The 16608-nt window shown below is 49.1% G+C and overlaps 1 protein-coding gene across 1 annotated transcript in view; it reads right to left on the reverse strand.

The window, feature by feature from the left end:
• MYO5B (myosin VB) overlaps positions 1–16608 on the reverse strand; it is a 309980-nt gene that overhangs the window by 55295 nt on the left and 238077 nt on the right. Inside the window, exons 18-21 of the mRNA XM_017665463.3 lie at positions 13744–13855; positions 9576–9787; positions 7483–7639; positions 5439–5678 (exon numbers count right to left, since the gene is read on the reverse strand). Of these exons, the coding sequence (XP_017520952.3) occupies positions 5439–5678; positions 7483–7639; positions 9576–9787; positions 13744–13855 (721 nt within the window). The remainder of the gene's footprint in view (positions 1–5438; positions 5679–7482; positions 7640–9575; positions 9788–13743; positions 13856–16608) is intronic.

The following is a 16608-nucleotide window of genomic DNA, read 5'->3' on the forward strand; positions in this document are numbered from 1 at the left end:
CCAGTGTCCGGTGCTCACTGAGAGCTCAGGGGCACTGTTTTCATTCTTCAGGTCTCTAGGAGTCTCCTGGAGAGATGCTCTGAATCCTGCTGGCTGCCTGGGGTGCAGGCAGGGCACTCCCGAAGAACAGCAGCATCCCTGGCAGACATGGGGGACTCCTGCTTCATGTTCTGGAGGTATGATTTCAGAATGGGAGACCCTGAAGGTCCAGTAGTTTCCTGCCTCCTCCTGCCAGAGGTCCTCACTGGGTGCCCATGTTGTGCAGCCTGGCCTGGTGCAGGGGGTGACATGGGGCACTTGCTCCCTCACTGCCCCCTGAAACCCTCCCCACGATGGCAGGCTAAGCTCCCCAAAGCTGCCTTTGTCAGTGTGACCTGGAGACCTGGCCAGCTCTGTCCTGAAACACTGAAGGCCTTTGCCTGTTAGAAGGGGCTAAGGATTTCCAGGCAGACCCCTGTTCTCCTTGGGCTCCTGAGAGGATGCTCATGCTACTCCTGCTGCTAAAGGGCACAGATCTGTCCTCAACTGCCAACAAGGAACCTGTCTGGGAAAGTAACTTGAGACTATTTATTTTGTTAGCAGCTCATTTTGGCATCCACCTATTCATCCAGTCAGTGATCCTGAGCCCTTTGCTGACCTCCATAGGTGGTTTGTGTAAACCAAAAAGGGCACCCATCTCCAGGGGGATGAGTGCCACAGAATGGCACCTCTGGGTGGACACAACCTTGGAGGGGGTGGGAGAGGCACATCTTGGAACAGACACCCCCTCCTCAGGGCAGCAGTGCACTAGGGCTCATAGGTGAGCAAAGCATGGGCTGGATTTCAGTTACTCTTGTCCCCATAGCCAGTTACCTTCGTACAGTGCACAGCCTGCACACCTGTACACAAGAGGCTACAAGTAGTTCCCAATTGGTGGTCTACAGCCCTCTGGGGGGCGGGGGAGAAATCACTGCAAGGTAGTGTGCACAATGAAAAACAACACGTTCCACACGAGTGCTAGCACTTACTGGGTGCTTCCTACAGGGCAGGCACTGTACTACATGATCCACATATATTAACTCATTCACTCCTCACAGAAATCCTATGTAGTAAGGATGATTAATGTCCCCATTTCACAGGTGAGAACCCTGAGGCACAGACGTCCATACATGACTTATACTATTTTTCAAATGTATATGGATACTCTTATGAATCATAAAATATTAACATATTGACTGAGGGCATACTAAGTACAAACCAAATCGATTTAAATGGCTATTAACTGGATCCATATGTGTGTGTCATATATTTTTCAGATAAAACATATTTAAATATAGCCTTTTACTCATTAAAGTCTAAGAAACTTGGTTCCCACACACAAAAAACTGTAGGCTCAACTGGCCTAGTCATTCTGCATGTTGTGCTTGAATAAAGCTAGATTAGTAGACAGCCAATGATTATATCATGTTGGCTGAAAAATGTTACACCACAGGCCTACACCAGGGACACTGTAAGAAACGGTCCCAGGAACTGTCACTGTATTTACTGAAGGACACTGTGAAGGATGTGGGTTATTACATCATAGATTATGAAAACCCATTAAAGTCTCAGCATCAGGGACAGCTCCAGCCCTCCCAAATGATTGTCACTTTCACCAACTCACTGGTGAACCCATTTCTTTCTTTCCGTTTCCTTGGGAATCAGTGCCAATTTCATGTCTTGTCTCTTTAGTTGGATTCACAAAACCTTAGACCTGAATTTTGGGTGCTGACCTTACCTAGTTTTATCTGTTTCCTCCTTGGATGACTTCTTCCCAGTGGGGGTACTTCTTTGAAAACCTTCCCCTGGAGATTCCACAGTGCAGCCTGGAGCTGGGAATCCCTACTTTAGCCACATAATGGTATCAGTGAATCGGACATCTTAGGCCAACTCCCTCTGAAGAACTCAAGGCCCCATTGGAGATTTGGCCATAATCCCAACTGTCAGCTCTGGTTACAGTGTAATTGACACAGAATTCAGGTCTCCATCCTGCTGGAACTCTGTCCACTACCCCACCCACTCTGCTCCTCTGCTCTGATAAATACTTTGGGATGCCTTTGCCCTGCCACAAGGACCAAGCTGTACACCCCTTCTGGCTTAAGAACTCGTGTCCTGGGAGCAGCCACCTGTGCTGTCTCCAGGCATTACAGCAAGAACAGAAACCCACTCACTTCCAAACAGCTAGCTCCATCTGGTAGGAGGCTGCAATAAAGTAACAATCTCTAAAGACCTGGTGTCATAGATTATGCTGATGTCTCCTCTCATGACAGAGAGCAGAGGGTGTTCTTTGATAGGGGGTCACACACCTCACTGTAGAAGGACAGCCAGTCCAAGGACGATTGCTGTCCATATGAATAAGTCCAAAACAAAACTAAGAGTTTTCCTTGGACTGACGAATTTCCTTGGACTGTCCTAAGAGTCTCATAATGTGCAGATATCCCATAATTTGGTTGCAGGTGGCAGAACATTGTCTGGAACCAGACTGCCAAATTTCAGTCCCAGCTAGCTGCGTGACCTTGGGCAGGTGACTTAACTTCTCTTTGCACCAGTTTAACTGGAAATAATATTATCTCTTAGGGTTGTGGTGAGGATTAAATGAGTTAATATATGAGAATAGTGCCTGGCACATAGGAAACATGGGAGGGGTACAAGAAAGCAAGATCTACCCCATCCCTCCCACCTCTTTGATCATCCTTTGCATGCAGGGCACCCTGCCCAGGGTGGGTAACATCTGCCACCACTCACAGATGTTTGCCAAGCAGGAAGTTTAAGGCAAAAAGCTCTTTTAAAAATAGGCCTTTTAAATCTGCTTCTCTTTGATGTTCTGAAGCGCGGGTTGTAAAATACCAGATTTATTTTTAAACTTTCAAGCCAACTTCAGAAATCAGCAATGCCAACACAGGGCCCTGTGGCTGGAAACCCAAGGCTGAGGTAGCTGCTCGGTACACAGAGTGCAATGGTCCAACAAAGCCTACTAGTCCCCTGAACTATACTTTGTTTGGAAGGTTAGTTGGCAATATTTGATGGTGCAAACATCTTCTCTAGCCCATCAACAACAGCCACATCAATAATAAAAATACCTGGGTCCTCCTTGTGCTTGCATTTTTCAAATGACCAGTTCCAGAGACCAGATCTTCTCCTTTGCACTGCCATCCCCCTGAGCAGGTACGCCTTCCTCCCTGACGACACCCGTTACTGCAGGCCAACCAGGGGCACGCACTGTGCGCCTTCCATCCTAGACCGAACTTTCCATCTTGCTTTGCCACTAAGGAGCCTAGCCAAACAAGATGCCCTGTAGAACTCATACAAACATCCAGGGTGGCAGCCTCTTGTTGGGAAGCCTGGTCTTTTGCAAGAGCAGGGAAACAGGAACACTGTATTGTTGTCTGTGCACTGCTTTTGGTCTCTTGTTCGGGGGCAGCTGGTTTAGGTGTAAAAGGGCTCATTTATCTTCTTGCCCTATTAGGGTCATGAGAAGCTTTAAAAAAGCCTAACATAGAATAGGTACAATAAAACCAAGTGACCTCCAAGGCAGTGCCTGGGAGCTCCAACTCAAATTCTCTTTGTCCACACTGTGCACATTCTGTGTGTTCTCTCCCTCTCACTTTCCCCCTTCCTTCCTCAGGAGGCACCTGACACACCACCCTGGGGGCACTGCAGAAGCCTGGCCCTATGCTCATCTTGATACCCTGCAAGAGCAAGTGACAGTGGGCCTGCTTTCAACCCTGGGAACACACAACCACTTTGGCAATGACGATACCCAGGAAAGGACCAGCACTCAGGGACCTTTGGGGTTAAAAGAACTAGTTGCACCCTCACTGTGGCTGTGGGATCAGACAGACCTGGGTCAGAAGGCTGGTTCTAGAATTTTCTGATTCTGTGACCTTGGCAAGGTGCTTAATGTCCCTGATTCACAGTTGCCTCATCTGTAAAATGACCCCACAAAGTCACGTGAGCATGAGACTGAACATAAAACACGTATCACAGGGCCAAGCACGTGGCAGGTGCTCAGAAAACTAGCAGGGAAGTGGGTGCTGCTGGCCCCACTGGCATGATCACTTCCTAGTGTTCCCGGTGTGTGCCACGGTCATCCTCGGTTCACTGTGCCTAACAAAGCACCAGAAACAGGCGCCAAATAAAGTTGTTCTGAAGAGGAGGATGAGAAAGACTGCCTGGTGGGTGTATGGGCGTGTGTGTCCTGTCTTTCCAAGCTGATGAGTGTCCCGTGTACCCTGGACCCCTCAGAGTACCCTGCGCAGTACCCAACACCTGATTGAGGGCTTGTCGCTTGTGCGACTGGCTGACAACGGAAGGTGGCCAGGGTAGGAAGAAGCAGCAGCTTAACATAATGATGGTGGTTACCATTTCCTGAGTTTCCTACTGTGTACCAGGCCCCGCATACATGTCAGATCAGCCCTATTTTACAGATAAGAAAACAGGCTTAGAGTGATCATGCCACTCACTCAACTTCAAAGCAGCAGACCTGCTTCTGAATTGGACTCTTTCTGATTCCAAAGCAAGTGCTCTTCCCACCACACAACATAACAGAGGTAAAGAGCAAAGGGGTGAAGAACATGGGCCCTGGAGCTAGACAGCAGGGGTTCAAATCTTGGCCCCACCTCTGTCACTTATGTGATTTGAGAAAGTCACTTGGCCTCTCCGTTTCCTCACTTGGGGTAAATAAAGGAAGAAACTTTATGGGGCTATTTCTAGGTTTAAATGAGCTACTACAGAAGCAGCACCAGGACCGTGCCCGGCATGCAGTGACCCCTCACAAATGCCAGCTGTTGCTATTACACCACACTGCCTCTGCAAGGGCTCGACTTTGGGCTACTGTATCAGCTTCCTCTTGCTGCTGTAACAAATTACCAAAAAGTTAATTATATTGTTTCAAGCCACTATTATCTTACATTCTGGGGAGTTAGAAGTCTCAGAGGGGTCAGCAGAGCTGTGATCCTGGAGGCTCTGGGGAGAATCCGTTTTGCTGCCTTTTCTAGGTTCTAGAGGCTGCCTGCCTTTCCTGGCTCATGACCCTGCATCACTCCAACCTCTGATTCTGTGTTGAGTCTCCCTTTCTGAATCTGACTCTCCTGCCCCCCTCCTGTGAGCACCCTTGTGAATATACTGGCCCACTCAAATAATCAAGGGGAATCTCCCCATCTCAACAGCCTTAAGTTAATCACACCTGCAAAGCCCCTTTAGCCACATCAGGTGATATTTCAGGCTCTGCAGAGTAGGACACGGATATCTCTGGGGGCCAATATTCTGCCTGCCACAGTCAGCACCCGCTCCTGAGGACAGCCGAGCTCCCTCGGGGTTCTTCTGGCACACGCAGTTGCCTGAGGAAGCTGTGGATCTTCTCAAACATGCCCCTGGTGCCCCACCACGGCCCCCAACCCCTGTGGGGTGCTCACACTGACCTGGTCATCGATCTTCCGCTGCAGCTGGACCACCTTGTTCTCCATGCCCACATTGAGGCGTTTCAGGTGCTCTGCGGAGCGGGCCTCGATCTTGAGGGCCTTTAGCTCCTGCTTGGCTTTGAACATCCGGAAGGCACACTGGATGACAACGGCCGCGCCCCGCAGCCGCTGGAAGTGTCTGCGTGCCAGGCAGCCCCGCACATGCTTCTGGATGATGGTGGCCTTGTGCTCAGCAAGGACCTGTCAGGGGACAAATACACATGTGGTGGGTGGCACCGCAGGATGGGAATGAGGGAGGCTCAAGCACTGCTTGGAAGAGGTGAGCACTGACATCAGCCTCAACTTATGAGACAGAGAATATGCCTTAAGATTTCAGGCTTTGGCAGCTGTTTGTTTTATGACAAGTTTTAACTAAGTTCTGTAGCCTATATACCTTCAGGGAATCAACTGTTAGACACTTATTTCAGTTTGATTTTCTGTTTTATGGGTTTGGGGACCACAGCATAAACACCTCAGAGTTGAAGGGGCCTAAATGTTACTGAGCTACTATCTTCCCATTCAACAGATTCAGATCCCGCTCTGATCATGGTGAGCTACAGAGATGAAGTGAGAGTCTCCAGTGAGAGGCCACTATGAGCTAACGGCTTATAATTACAAGCTTGGCTTATAATGAAAAACCTCCCTGAAAATTAAAGCATCATCAATGTTCTTGCCCTAATACCTCTCAAAATAAATGTTTGTGGAATAAATCAGTAAATAAACAAACATACTGCGCGACTAGCATGCCCAGTATCACAGCCAGAGCTGGGTTTAAACCTAGTGCCTCCCAAATGGATCTCCCCTGTCCATGGTGACATTACACAGGTGTCACCAGTCTCCCAGGAATAATGACAGGACCTTCTCCCACTGGCCTGGGTTTCTCCACATATTACACCAGGGTGTGCTCCATCCTGGCGTCTGATCATGTTTGTTTTTTCATTATCACCTTAGTGTGTGTTTCATTACTTAGAAAAATCACACCTTCTCTGAGCAGAGAGGAGACAGATGTTCATTTTAGGAAAAAAGAACATTTTAGACATTTCCTTCCAACCCATCTTTTGCCTTACACTGAGCTTCAGTTGTGTCAGGGTGATCTGGTGGAATGGGTGGGTCATGCCTTGGGGCTACCTAAGCAGGTACTTCAGCTTCCCTGGACTGATGGCCTGGCAGGGAGAAGGTCAGGGTGCCTCTCTTCACTGGGTTTCAGGTTCCCAACTGTTAAATGAAGGGCTAGGCCTGATGACACCTAAGATCACCCCCTGCTCTCAAGGCTGAATGAGCCCTGGATGGGTCACCAGGCTCTGCCACTGGCTAGAGACCCCTGGGCAGGTGACTCAGCTTCTCCAAGCATCTCATCTGTCACAGGGGTAGAACGGTAAGGGCCCTTCCTACCTGTGATGGTTAATCTCAGGTATCAATGTGACTGGCCGCAGGTGCCCAGATTCAACACTGGTTCTGGGTGTCTCTGAAGGTTTCTAGATGAGATTGGCATTTGAACTGGTGGTCTGTCCTCCCCAGTGTGGGTAGGCATCATTTAACCCCTGGGGGCCTGAACTGAACCAAAGACGGAGAAAGGAGGAATTCACCCCCTTTTCCCTTCCTATATGAGTTGGGACACCATCTCATCTCCTGCCCTCAGGCTGGGATTTACAGCGTTGGCTCCCCTGGTTGGTTATCAGGCCTCAGACTGAAGGACACCACTGGCCTTCCTGGGCCTCTAGCCTGAAGATGGCAGATCATGGGACTGGACAATTTCAAGAGCCAGTTTCTTGTAGTAAGTCTCCATACACACACACACATACATATATGTATCTCCTACTGGTGCTTCTCTGGAGAACCCTAATATGCTACCTCATAGGACTTTGGAAAGGATTCATGGGTGCAAAGATACGGACTTACTTAGAATAAAGGAGCACCCAATAACCATTCACTCTGGGGACAATCCACTGCTGCTTTTGCTGAGTTTGCACCCCCACTCCCCAACCTCCCCGGAGTAGCTACACACCTGCTGGTAGATTCTCCGCACGAACAGGCCCCGAGCAAAGGCCTGGATGATAAGGACAGCCCTGCGGACCCTCTGGTAGGCCAGGCGGGCCCTCTGCATTCGGTACTGCTTCTGGAGCACTACCGCTGCCCGGGTCCTCCGCAGATGCTCGGCCAGCCTAGGGAGGGAGGGAGCGAGACATGCTGACAGACGCCTCTGAGCCACTCAGAGGCACATGCCTCCCTCTGCTGAGCCCTGCCTGGACACTCCCGGGCCAAGCCATCTCTCGGGCCAAGCCATCTCTCGTCACTGTACTGACTGTAGCAACACTGTGGGCACTTGGAGCTCAGGCTCAGAAAAGAACCAGCTTCCTCAATGTCTAACAAGTCCTTCCACAAGTTTATAATTCAGTCTATGTCGGACCAATTCTACAATCCTTATCTGCTCACTTCCCCACCCAAGAGTCCCTCACTGCAACCAGGTAGCCCCCAATGACATGACATATGTACACTGTCTGTCTGTCCCCGGTACCTCACTAGACTTGGACACACTAGGGGCTGTGTCTCAAATCATCCTTGCCCCCACTATACCGAGTTCAGGGTCTGGCCTAGTAGGCACTTAGAAAGCATTTGCTGAGTGTGTAAAACCCTTTCAAGCCCACACCCATCTCTCCCTGCTTCCTCAACTCACCAGCGCTTCTGCAACGCATGTGGACACCTATGTTCCTCTGTTTCCCATTTACCCCCCATGTCAACTAAGACAGCCTGCCACTTCTCACCTTTACTTGTGGGCTTTGGTAGGTGCCAGGCTCACAGCAAGTGCTCAGAGATTCAGAATACTAAAAGTTAGAAAGGACCTTAGAAACCACGTCACACAGCCCAGAGGAGGTGGCCCACCCAGCCTGCCCTGCTGCTGAAATGAGTCGACCCCCAAGCTCAGCTCTCCATACATACTTTCTCCAGGTGTGGACCCTGCATGCCCACTGGAATACAAGCTCTCTGCAGGGAGAATGCAGGCCGCCTGTTTTATAACCTCACCATCTGCTGCCTGAGACAAAGTTCCACATACAAGGTCCTCAATGATGACCGGAGAGTCGGCACAGATTGCTCAGGGCCGACACTACTGATGATCTTATTTCTATAGCTTTTGCTCCAGAGATCACCCCTCAGTAGTCTAGAGGTAAATAATGCCATTTATCATCTCTGGTTAGGCTTGGATCAACAGCTTATGGCAAGGACATGAGAGTGAGCAGGAGCAATGCCTACGTTCATGATACCTGCCCTGGGCTTTACCTCAGGGGCTCTCCGGCTTTTTTATATTCAAGCAGAGATGATGGATCAGCCACTTGGGGAGCTTTGGCTTCCAAATGCAACACTTCATGGCAGTTATTGTCACAGAGTTGCAAAGAAGTCCCTGTTTGGAGAGGTCACTGATTTTCAATCAGGGCTGGGTCCAAACCCTGATGGCTTGTGTAAAGGCCTCAGGATGGGTCTTAGGGGAAGCCATGCCCTCTGTCTCTCTCTCAGCGGAGCTGCTCATGCTACTTTAGTGCTTCACCCACGCGAGGATACCGTTAGGACAGGAATGTTTAGCTTCTTCTGCATGCTGGTGGGTGGGGCAGGGGAGCCTGCCTGGCATCCAGGCTCTGCTGAGGGAGCCACTTGTGAATAGACAAGCCACTCCTCCTCTGTGCTGGCTACGTGCGGCAGTTCAGAAGAGGGACCTTCCCAGCCCTTCTTATCACACTCCTGCAGGACTCTGAAATCGGTGGTGTAAGTCGTGACGCTCAGGGTAAGTTAACGGTGACAGAAAGGCTGAGTTTGCCTCTTTTTCTAAAAGATTATCTTACTTCGGGATCTAGGCAAGGGCAAAATGGTGTTTTTGGGGCTGTGGGACAGGGACAGACTGAGGGAACCAAGTCTCCTGGAACTAGACTTACTCCCTCAGGTGAGATGGGTAGGAGAGACCTGCCCAGCTGCTGGGGAGAAAGCCAGGGGGCAGACAGGGCCCAGCTGAAGCCACTCTTAATTAAAAAGGCTGAGAGAGGCTCAGCAGCTGAGAGCAGCAGCCCCCGCTCCCATCTGCTACCCTAGATGTGACCCAGCTTGGCTCACCTGCGGGCCAGGTGTCCTCGGCAGCACCTCTGCAGAGTTAAGGTAGCCCTCTTCAGTCTCCGGTATTTCACCTTCTGCATCCAGCCCCGGACAGTTTTCTGGATCATGATGGTGGCTGCCCGGAACTTGTCAGCCCGAAGCTTCTCCAGGTAGGCCACCTGGCCTGCCCTGAAGAAGATCTTGGTGCGGCCAAACTGGAACTTGTCAGGATCCTTTACAAGGCAGGGAAGGAGGCTAATTCATTACCAGGGAGGTCACATAGGCCACCACCCTATTTCCTCCACTGCAGAATTCTCTTGCCAGATCTCCTGTACCCTGGCCCTTTAAGTATACACTCACTCTCCACATTCATTTAACAGACACTAAGTCCCTGCTGGGGAAGAGACACTGGGCTAAGTGTCAGGACGCTGCAGTGAACAAGGTGCCTGCCCTCGAGCAACTGAGTGTTGTGGTGAGAGCAGACAGCTCAGCAAACAAAGACAGTCTGTTTACAGGCAGTGCTGAGGATTATGAAGATGATGAAGCTGGAGGGTGCAATGAGGACGTTTAAGTAGAATAATCAAGGAAGGCATTTCTACGGAGATGATATTTGAGCAAAGACCTGAATGAACTGAAGTAGGCAGCCACAGGGAAATCTGGGGAGGTGAGCTCTGGGAGAAGAGCAGGGCAGAGGCCAATGTCCTGTGGTGGCACAAAGCTGGGATGTTTGAGGAACAGGAGCGCCAGGCTGGCTAAGAGCTGAGAAGTAAGGGGGCGTGGCAGGAGGAGCTAATCACCACAGACCTTGTAGGCAGCAGCCTGAACAGGGATGGGAAGCCATTGGGGGAGCTCTGAGCAAGGCAACGACCTGATCTGGTTGACATTTAAGAAAGGTTATCCTCAAATGGCCATGCAATGGTGTGCATAATTTCAGACTGCAAATAACTCCCTAAATAAATTTTATTTGACTTCAGACTATGAGATTTTTTTGACATATAATTACTGTCTTAATTACATCTATTTAGGTTGAAATTAATTACCCTTCGCTGAGCTCACCCTGGTGGATAAGGAAAGATGATCCAGTAGTGTCATGAGGACTAGTCTGGGGTAGAGCACTTGATAGTTAGCTGTGCTAACTGAGCTCGGGTTGCAAAGAAACTTCCGTATGAATTTTGCTCACCGGCATGAAGGACATAATAAGCAACAAGACAAAGTCTAAGGGACACATACACACACACACACACACGAACATATTTCATGTCGACAAATGGCTGTGAAATCAGGCTGAATCCCCAGTCTTTGTGAATTAGGCCCTACATGGTTAAAAGGACCCCAGTTCCACACATGGGAAGATAGCACTGCCTATGCTGTGGCTGAGCTGGGACACAGCATCCAGCTAGACTGTCGCTTCCTGTCCCCTCCATGGTCAGGCTGCTGGTGAAGCTGGGAGGCATGAGGTGTGGGTCAGGTTCTCTTCCCTACACCTGCTCAGGGCCACATACTAAGTGGGCCCTCAGCGCACGTTAGGAGGGACAGGGGCTGGATTGGGCTGGGAAGCTTTGAGAAATCTGAGGCTGCCTCCTTCACTGTCCTGATGGAGGAGGCCCCTCAGTGAGGAGGGGTCGGGAAGCAAAAGGCGGGGGAAGAGGAGTGGGACCAGTGTGGCTGCTCCAATTTCAACAGAGCCAGGGTTGGGGGATGTCCGCTGTGACTCAGGAATGGGAGCACATTCTCTGCTCCCTATTTTGGGGACAACCAGGAAGGGCTTGCTCTGCAAAGACACTGTTTTGACACCTAAGGATTCTCTGAAGGTTGCACCTGCTCCAGCCAGTCACCACTGGCCTGAGCCCTGACTCTCCTTAGCCCCCATGTTTTGAGCACACCTCCTGCCCCAGAACTGCTCTCCTCCAACCCCTAGCACTTACTGACCATATAATTCATGTATCGATCAGGGGTCATCTTTTAAGAACGTTCCTTCCAGAATCACAGACTAAGGGAGTGGAAGGACAGTTCACATCCATCCCAAGCAACTCCTTTCATTTCAGATGACAATACCGAAGCCTAGATGGGTGAAGTGACTTGCTCAATGTTTCACAGATGATATCAAGGCCCAGGACTCCTGGGCAAGATGAGGATTAGATGAGGTATGTGAAGCAGTTAGAAAAGTGTCTAACTCCAAGTGCTCAAGAGCTGTGACCATTATTGGCAGGTTACCAGTCACGACACGCTCATCTCGTCACCCATGCAGCCCCCTGCACAAACTCAGAGATTCTGTGACAACGGATATCCGTGCTAGGAACACAATGACAACAGGACCTTTCCTACTTGGTGTTTAGTCTGGTGAAACAATCAACCCTCAGTTATAATACAAATGGGTAAATGCAACAGTGGAAGGCAGAAGCTGAGTACTACAGGCCAACAGGAGATGGGGCTGCTAACTGTCCCTGGGAGGCCAGGAACAGACTTCACACACCAGGAGGCGTTTTAGAGCTCAGTTTAGGAGGAGGGTAGAACCTAGCTGGAGAGGTAGAAGAGGAAAAAAAGCATTTTGGACAGAGAAAACAACACAGATTCACATAATTCTTTAGGTAATTCACTTGTTCGTTCATTCTAAATGTATGGTGGGTTCCTTCTGTGTCAGCCTCGTACTCCTAACTAGGGGGAAGGTGTCAGCACAAAGACTGTCCTCTGTAAGAAAGAATATCTGGAAGGCAGGACTCCACACAGCAGGCTGAGAGTGCCACAAAGCCTCAGAGCCAAGTGCCGGACTGAGGAAAGCAAGAGGCGTTTAAGCCATGCACTGACAAGCTGGCAGGCTCCTCCCCCGTGGACAGGAGAGGCAGCAGGCAGAGCCCACCAGGAAGGGAGGTCCCAGCCAGTGGCACTTGGTCTTGGTTGCTGGAGGGGAGCAGAGTGGCGGAGGCTGATCCAGCCAGTCTGACCCGGATCTGCTCCAGAGTACCCTCTGTTTGGGAGGCAGAGGTTGTGCTGATAAACTTGGAGAAATCCAGGGAAGGGAAAGGAAGAGTGGGACTATGACCCTGGACAAAGGAGGAGGCAGCCACATAGTTGAGGGGTGACTTGTGAGCCTTGACCACACACGCAAAGGTCAGCTCCTGGTACCAAGAGGAGAAAGACTCCCAACACTCCATGTAGACTGGAATTAGCTGACTTTGAACATAGATTATGTTCATTCATAAAAAATCTGATGTTAAAATGTAGACATTGATAGGTGCACCACAGCAAAAACCTCCATTAACCAGAGTCCAAGTGACCAACTGCAGCTTTCAATGAACAAGACTGCCACCCTCTCCTCTACTGACTATGTAGCACGATACTCTGCACCGGCTACAGCCACAGACTTGAGTAGCTAAGATGATGCTCAGAGAGACTTGGTCACTTTTACAAAATAATGCAGGGCCTTAAATCCTGATCATTTGGCCATACGCTGCTCCAGTTAAATTTTCCTGGCAGAATAATACTTGAAAATTAAAATTTAATGTAATTCTATTACATTACCTTCTAAAAGGGAAGATTTTTGAGTAATTTAACCCTTTGAAACCATTAATTTTCATATGCTGCTGTAATCTCTGAATCCTCTAGAATGTTCAAGGATGTGCCCCTCACAAGAGGTCTCCAACAGCTGATTTTTATAGATCTCTGGTCTAAGGGTCAGGTACGATTTCAGGTTGTTTTAATTAAAACAAAACCAGTTGTCTGATGTAAAACAAGCATCTGGGCGAGGGCCTGAGGTCAGCTATGTAGTAAAGAGAATATGAGAAGTGCAGCTATTTTCCCCTCTATTGGCTTCCAGACTGTGCCCAGCTCTGGATCAGAGCTCCCAGGCAGATGCACACGCAGGTGGGCTGAACCATGGGACCTTGGGCTTTGAAGAAGCCAGGGATCCCCAGCTAGCAGTGGCCTTATCACAAACTCCAGAGTGTCATACAAGTAACTTCATCTTCTATGTGTGCCAAGATGTGAGAAAGGCTAAGTACCTGATATGTGAAGGGGCTTTTCTTTTATGGGTGCTGGTGTAGGAAAATAGATAATATCTCAGAAACAGTTTCAGTAAGGAGGATGATAACCAAAAAAGGCAGTTAACCTCCTGCAAACCCCAGTAATTCTCAGGGCATGCTGGGTAAGCCTTTCACGGAGCCCTGGCTGCCTGGAGCTGTGCCCAGCTCACCTTGATGAGGCGCTCCAGAACAGACTTGCAGATCACTTTTTTGTCCGTGTTGGCGAGCTCGCTCTTCTTGACCAGCACTCGATACCGATGGAAGAAATCATGGTAGGCCCACCTGGAGGGAAAGCAGGTGCATCAGGCAACATGTCCTGCCTTTTGGCCACACAGAGGCCCTGGGTGATCTCAGACAGTGCCCCGTGGGGTCAATACTCCTGGCGTACTACTCTTCTCAGAGTAGCAGAGAACATTCCTGGGGTGGTCTGTCCTCCCATAATGCCCTCCGAGAATGAGTGTGTGGTTGAGTTACAGAATCATGAGTGGAAGGGGAAAGGGAGGGCTTTGGAGGCACTCCTGGCAGGGCTGACCAGAGGCTGAACCATTCACAGGGGTTTCTGTCCGAGCAAGAACAGAGCTCCACTCCACTGCTGCTGAAGCAGGAGCCTTACCTGGAAGGCAGCTTTGTTTTTAAATGTTGCTTTTCTTATGTATTCCTTACTGGAAACCTTTATTTTTAATGCAGAGAAGTATACATTAACAGATAGAGAGAGGCCACATCCTAAACCCTAGAGATAATACTGTTCACACATTTTGGTGTATTTGAAAAGGAACGATTTTTCCCAAGTAGATTTTACCTACATATTTGTTCTTGATCATAAGAGTAATGCAGGCCCACTTTAAAGAAAATGCCCAGCAATTCAGACTAAAAAGAGAGCACTTACAATTCTACCTTTTCAGTAAATGCTGTTTTGGGATGTTGTGGAAAGGAATCTCACAGAGGGCCTTATGTTTGTCTCTTGGCCTCTGAGATCTCCACTTAAACAAGTGCAGCATTTTCAATGAGCAAATTCACCATTTTCTAGGCAGCCTCTGCCCCCTCTTCTCCTGAAAGCGACCGCAGTCCATGCAGACGCTCACTCTGGCACCCCTCTCTCCTGTCGGTTTTCAGGGTGCTCACAACCTCCTCATGCAATCGTGTGTTCTGATTCAGCACAATCCTACCCTTAGGAGACTGAATTTCCAGAGTAAAGCCCTCTGGAGGTGAATCCACCCCGCCAAACGTACTCATTCTGCATCCTTGGCGGAGGTGTACAGTCACCCTGCTCAGCCTTCAGAAGAGATGCTATGGATGCCCTGTGGCCAGGTACATGGGCTGGGCTTGCTGCCCCTGTGAAAATCACTTAGGTGCTGCCTTCCGATTGTGTGTGCACCATTTACCATCACCTGTGGCCTTGCTGAAAGATTGTCCAGTTACTCAGATAACCTCACATTTAAAGTATTAATGGGAAGTAAATAAATATATCCTGTCTCCTGGAGCACATTCACCTTTAAAAAGGGTCCTTTAGACAGTTATTCCCGAGCTGAGTACTGGGGAATGTCAGACGCTATTGGGGGAGTGGACACAGCACTCTTGGGAAGTCGGTGCCTTCAGAGTTGCTCTCCTTCCCCCACAATCTAGACCAGTGTGCTGCTCTGGTCCCCCAAGGCTGTTCAGCTCAGCTCCCTGGGACGAGGAGGAAATGGAGACTGAGTTCACTGCCATTCTCCCAGCTTTGTACACACTTATCTTGGTTTGGTGGAAGATTTCTAACACAGCTGTAAGTCTCAGAGAGTAAATAGAAGAGCAAATAGCAAAATGACATTGTCCCCCCTTATTTTTTTCCCTATGTAAAATGGCTGCTTAGAGATTGTGCCTTACCTTTCTTAAAATAACAGCTTTATTGCAGTAACTCACATACCATAAAATTTACCCTTTTAAAGTGTACCATAGTTTTTAGTATATTTGCAAACTTGGGCAACTATTTCCAACACCGAGTCCCAGAATATTTTCATCACCCCAGAAATAAACCCCATATCTATTATAGTCACTCCTCATTCCCTGCTCCTCAGACTCTGGCAACTACTAATATATTGATCTCCATGCCCCTTACGTTTTTACCTGGTCTGTCACAAATGCAATGCTCCAAGAGGAATGACAGCATTTATTCTGCTTGGAGCTGGCTATTTACATCTCCCTGCTTAACAGGTTCGATGTGCGTGGAGTTTCTACAGAAGCTGAGCAGAGATACCGGAAGCCCCTGAGGCTTCTGTTTTAGGGCCTGAGAAAGGGTTTGTTACCCTTTGCCCTTCACTTGTTCACTGAGCAGAAGCTGTTTCCCTGCCCACCCCCAATGCCCACCCCATTACAGAGGGACTATGGACCAAGCCCACGGAATTACCAGCCACCTCAAACAAGAGGCTTCAAAAATGGCAACATTTAGAGTTTTTTATCCAGCTATATGTTGCTTCAATTATTCCATTATGTACAATAAATGCCAAGAAAACTCCTAAGCCCTGACTGGTCTGAATACTGGAGCCTCAGAACAGAGCGCTAGAGCCAATTAGCTGCAAACTAGATGTGCATTTTCTTTTTAAACATGGAAACACGACTGGATTTCTCCCAGGCTCTTTCTGAGCCAGCTCCCAAGTTTTAAACAGACCATTCTCTCTTGATAATATGGGTTGTGGCACGATTCACATGGAATGCTGGAGACATAAAAAGGGCTTCATAGAGTCTGAGGCTCCTCATTCTCCACACCTGCCCCTCAGTATGTCTTGTAATTGTCCCTGCCTGCCTGGTAGGGCTTGGGCTCGCCCTTGAGAGCGGCTCAGCACCTCATGTGCGACTTCAAGGGCACTTCCCACATCCTCCATTACGGTTATTTGTGTACTCATCTTATTTCTGTGAGTTTGCAATTTCTCTGGGGAAATAATTAGAGCAGCATTTAACTGGGCTGAAAACCTTAAATGTTTCCAATTTGAAAATCTCTTAGTGCTGCCAGTTCTATAATGCAGGGAGGTAACAGGTTCAAGGAAATTATGAGTAGGGAG

The sequence above is a fragment of the Manis javanica genome, chromosome 9, assembly GCF_040802235.1.
Source record: "Manis javanica isolate MJ-LG chromosome 9, MJ_LKY, whole genome shotgun sequence".
NCBI lineage: Eukaryota > Metazoa > Chordata > Mammalia > Pholidota > Manidae > Manis > Manis javanica.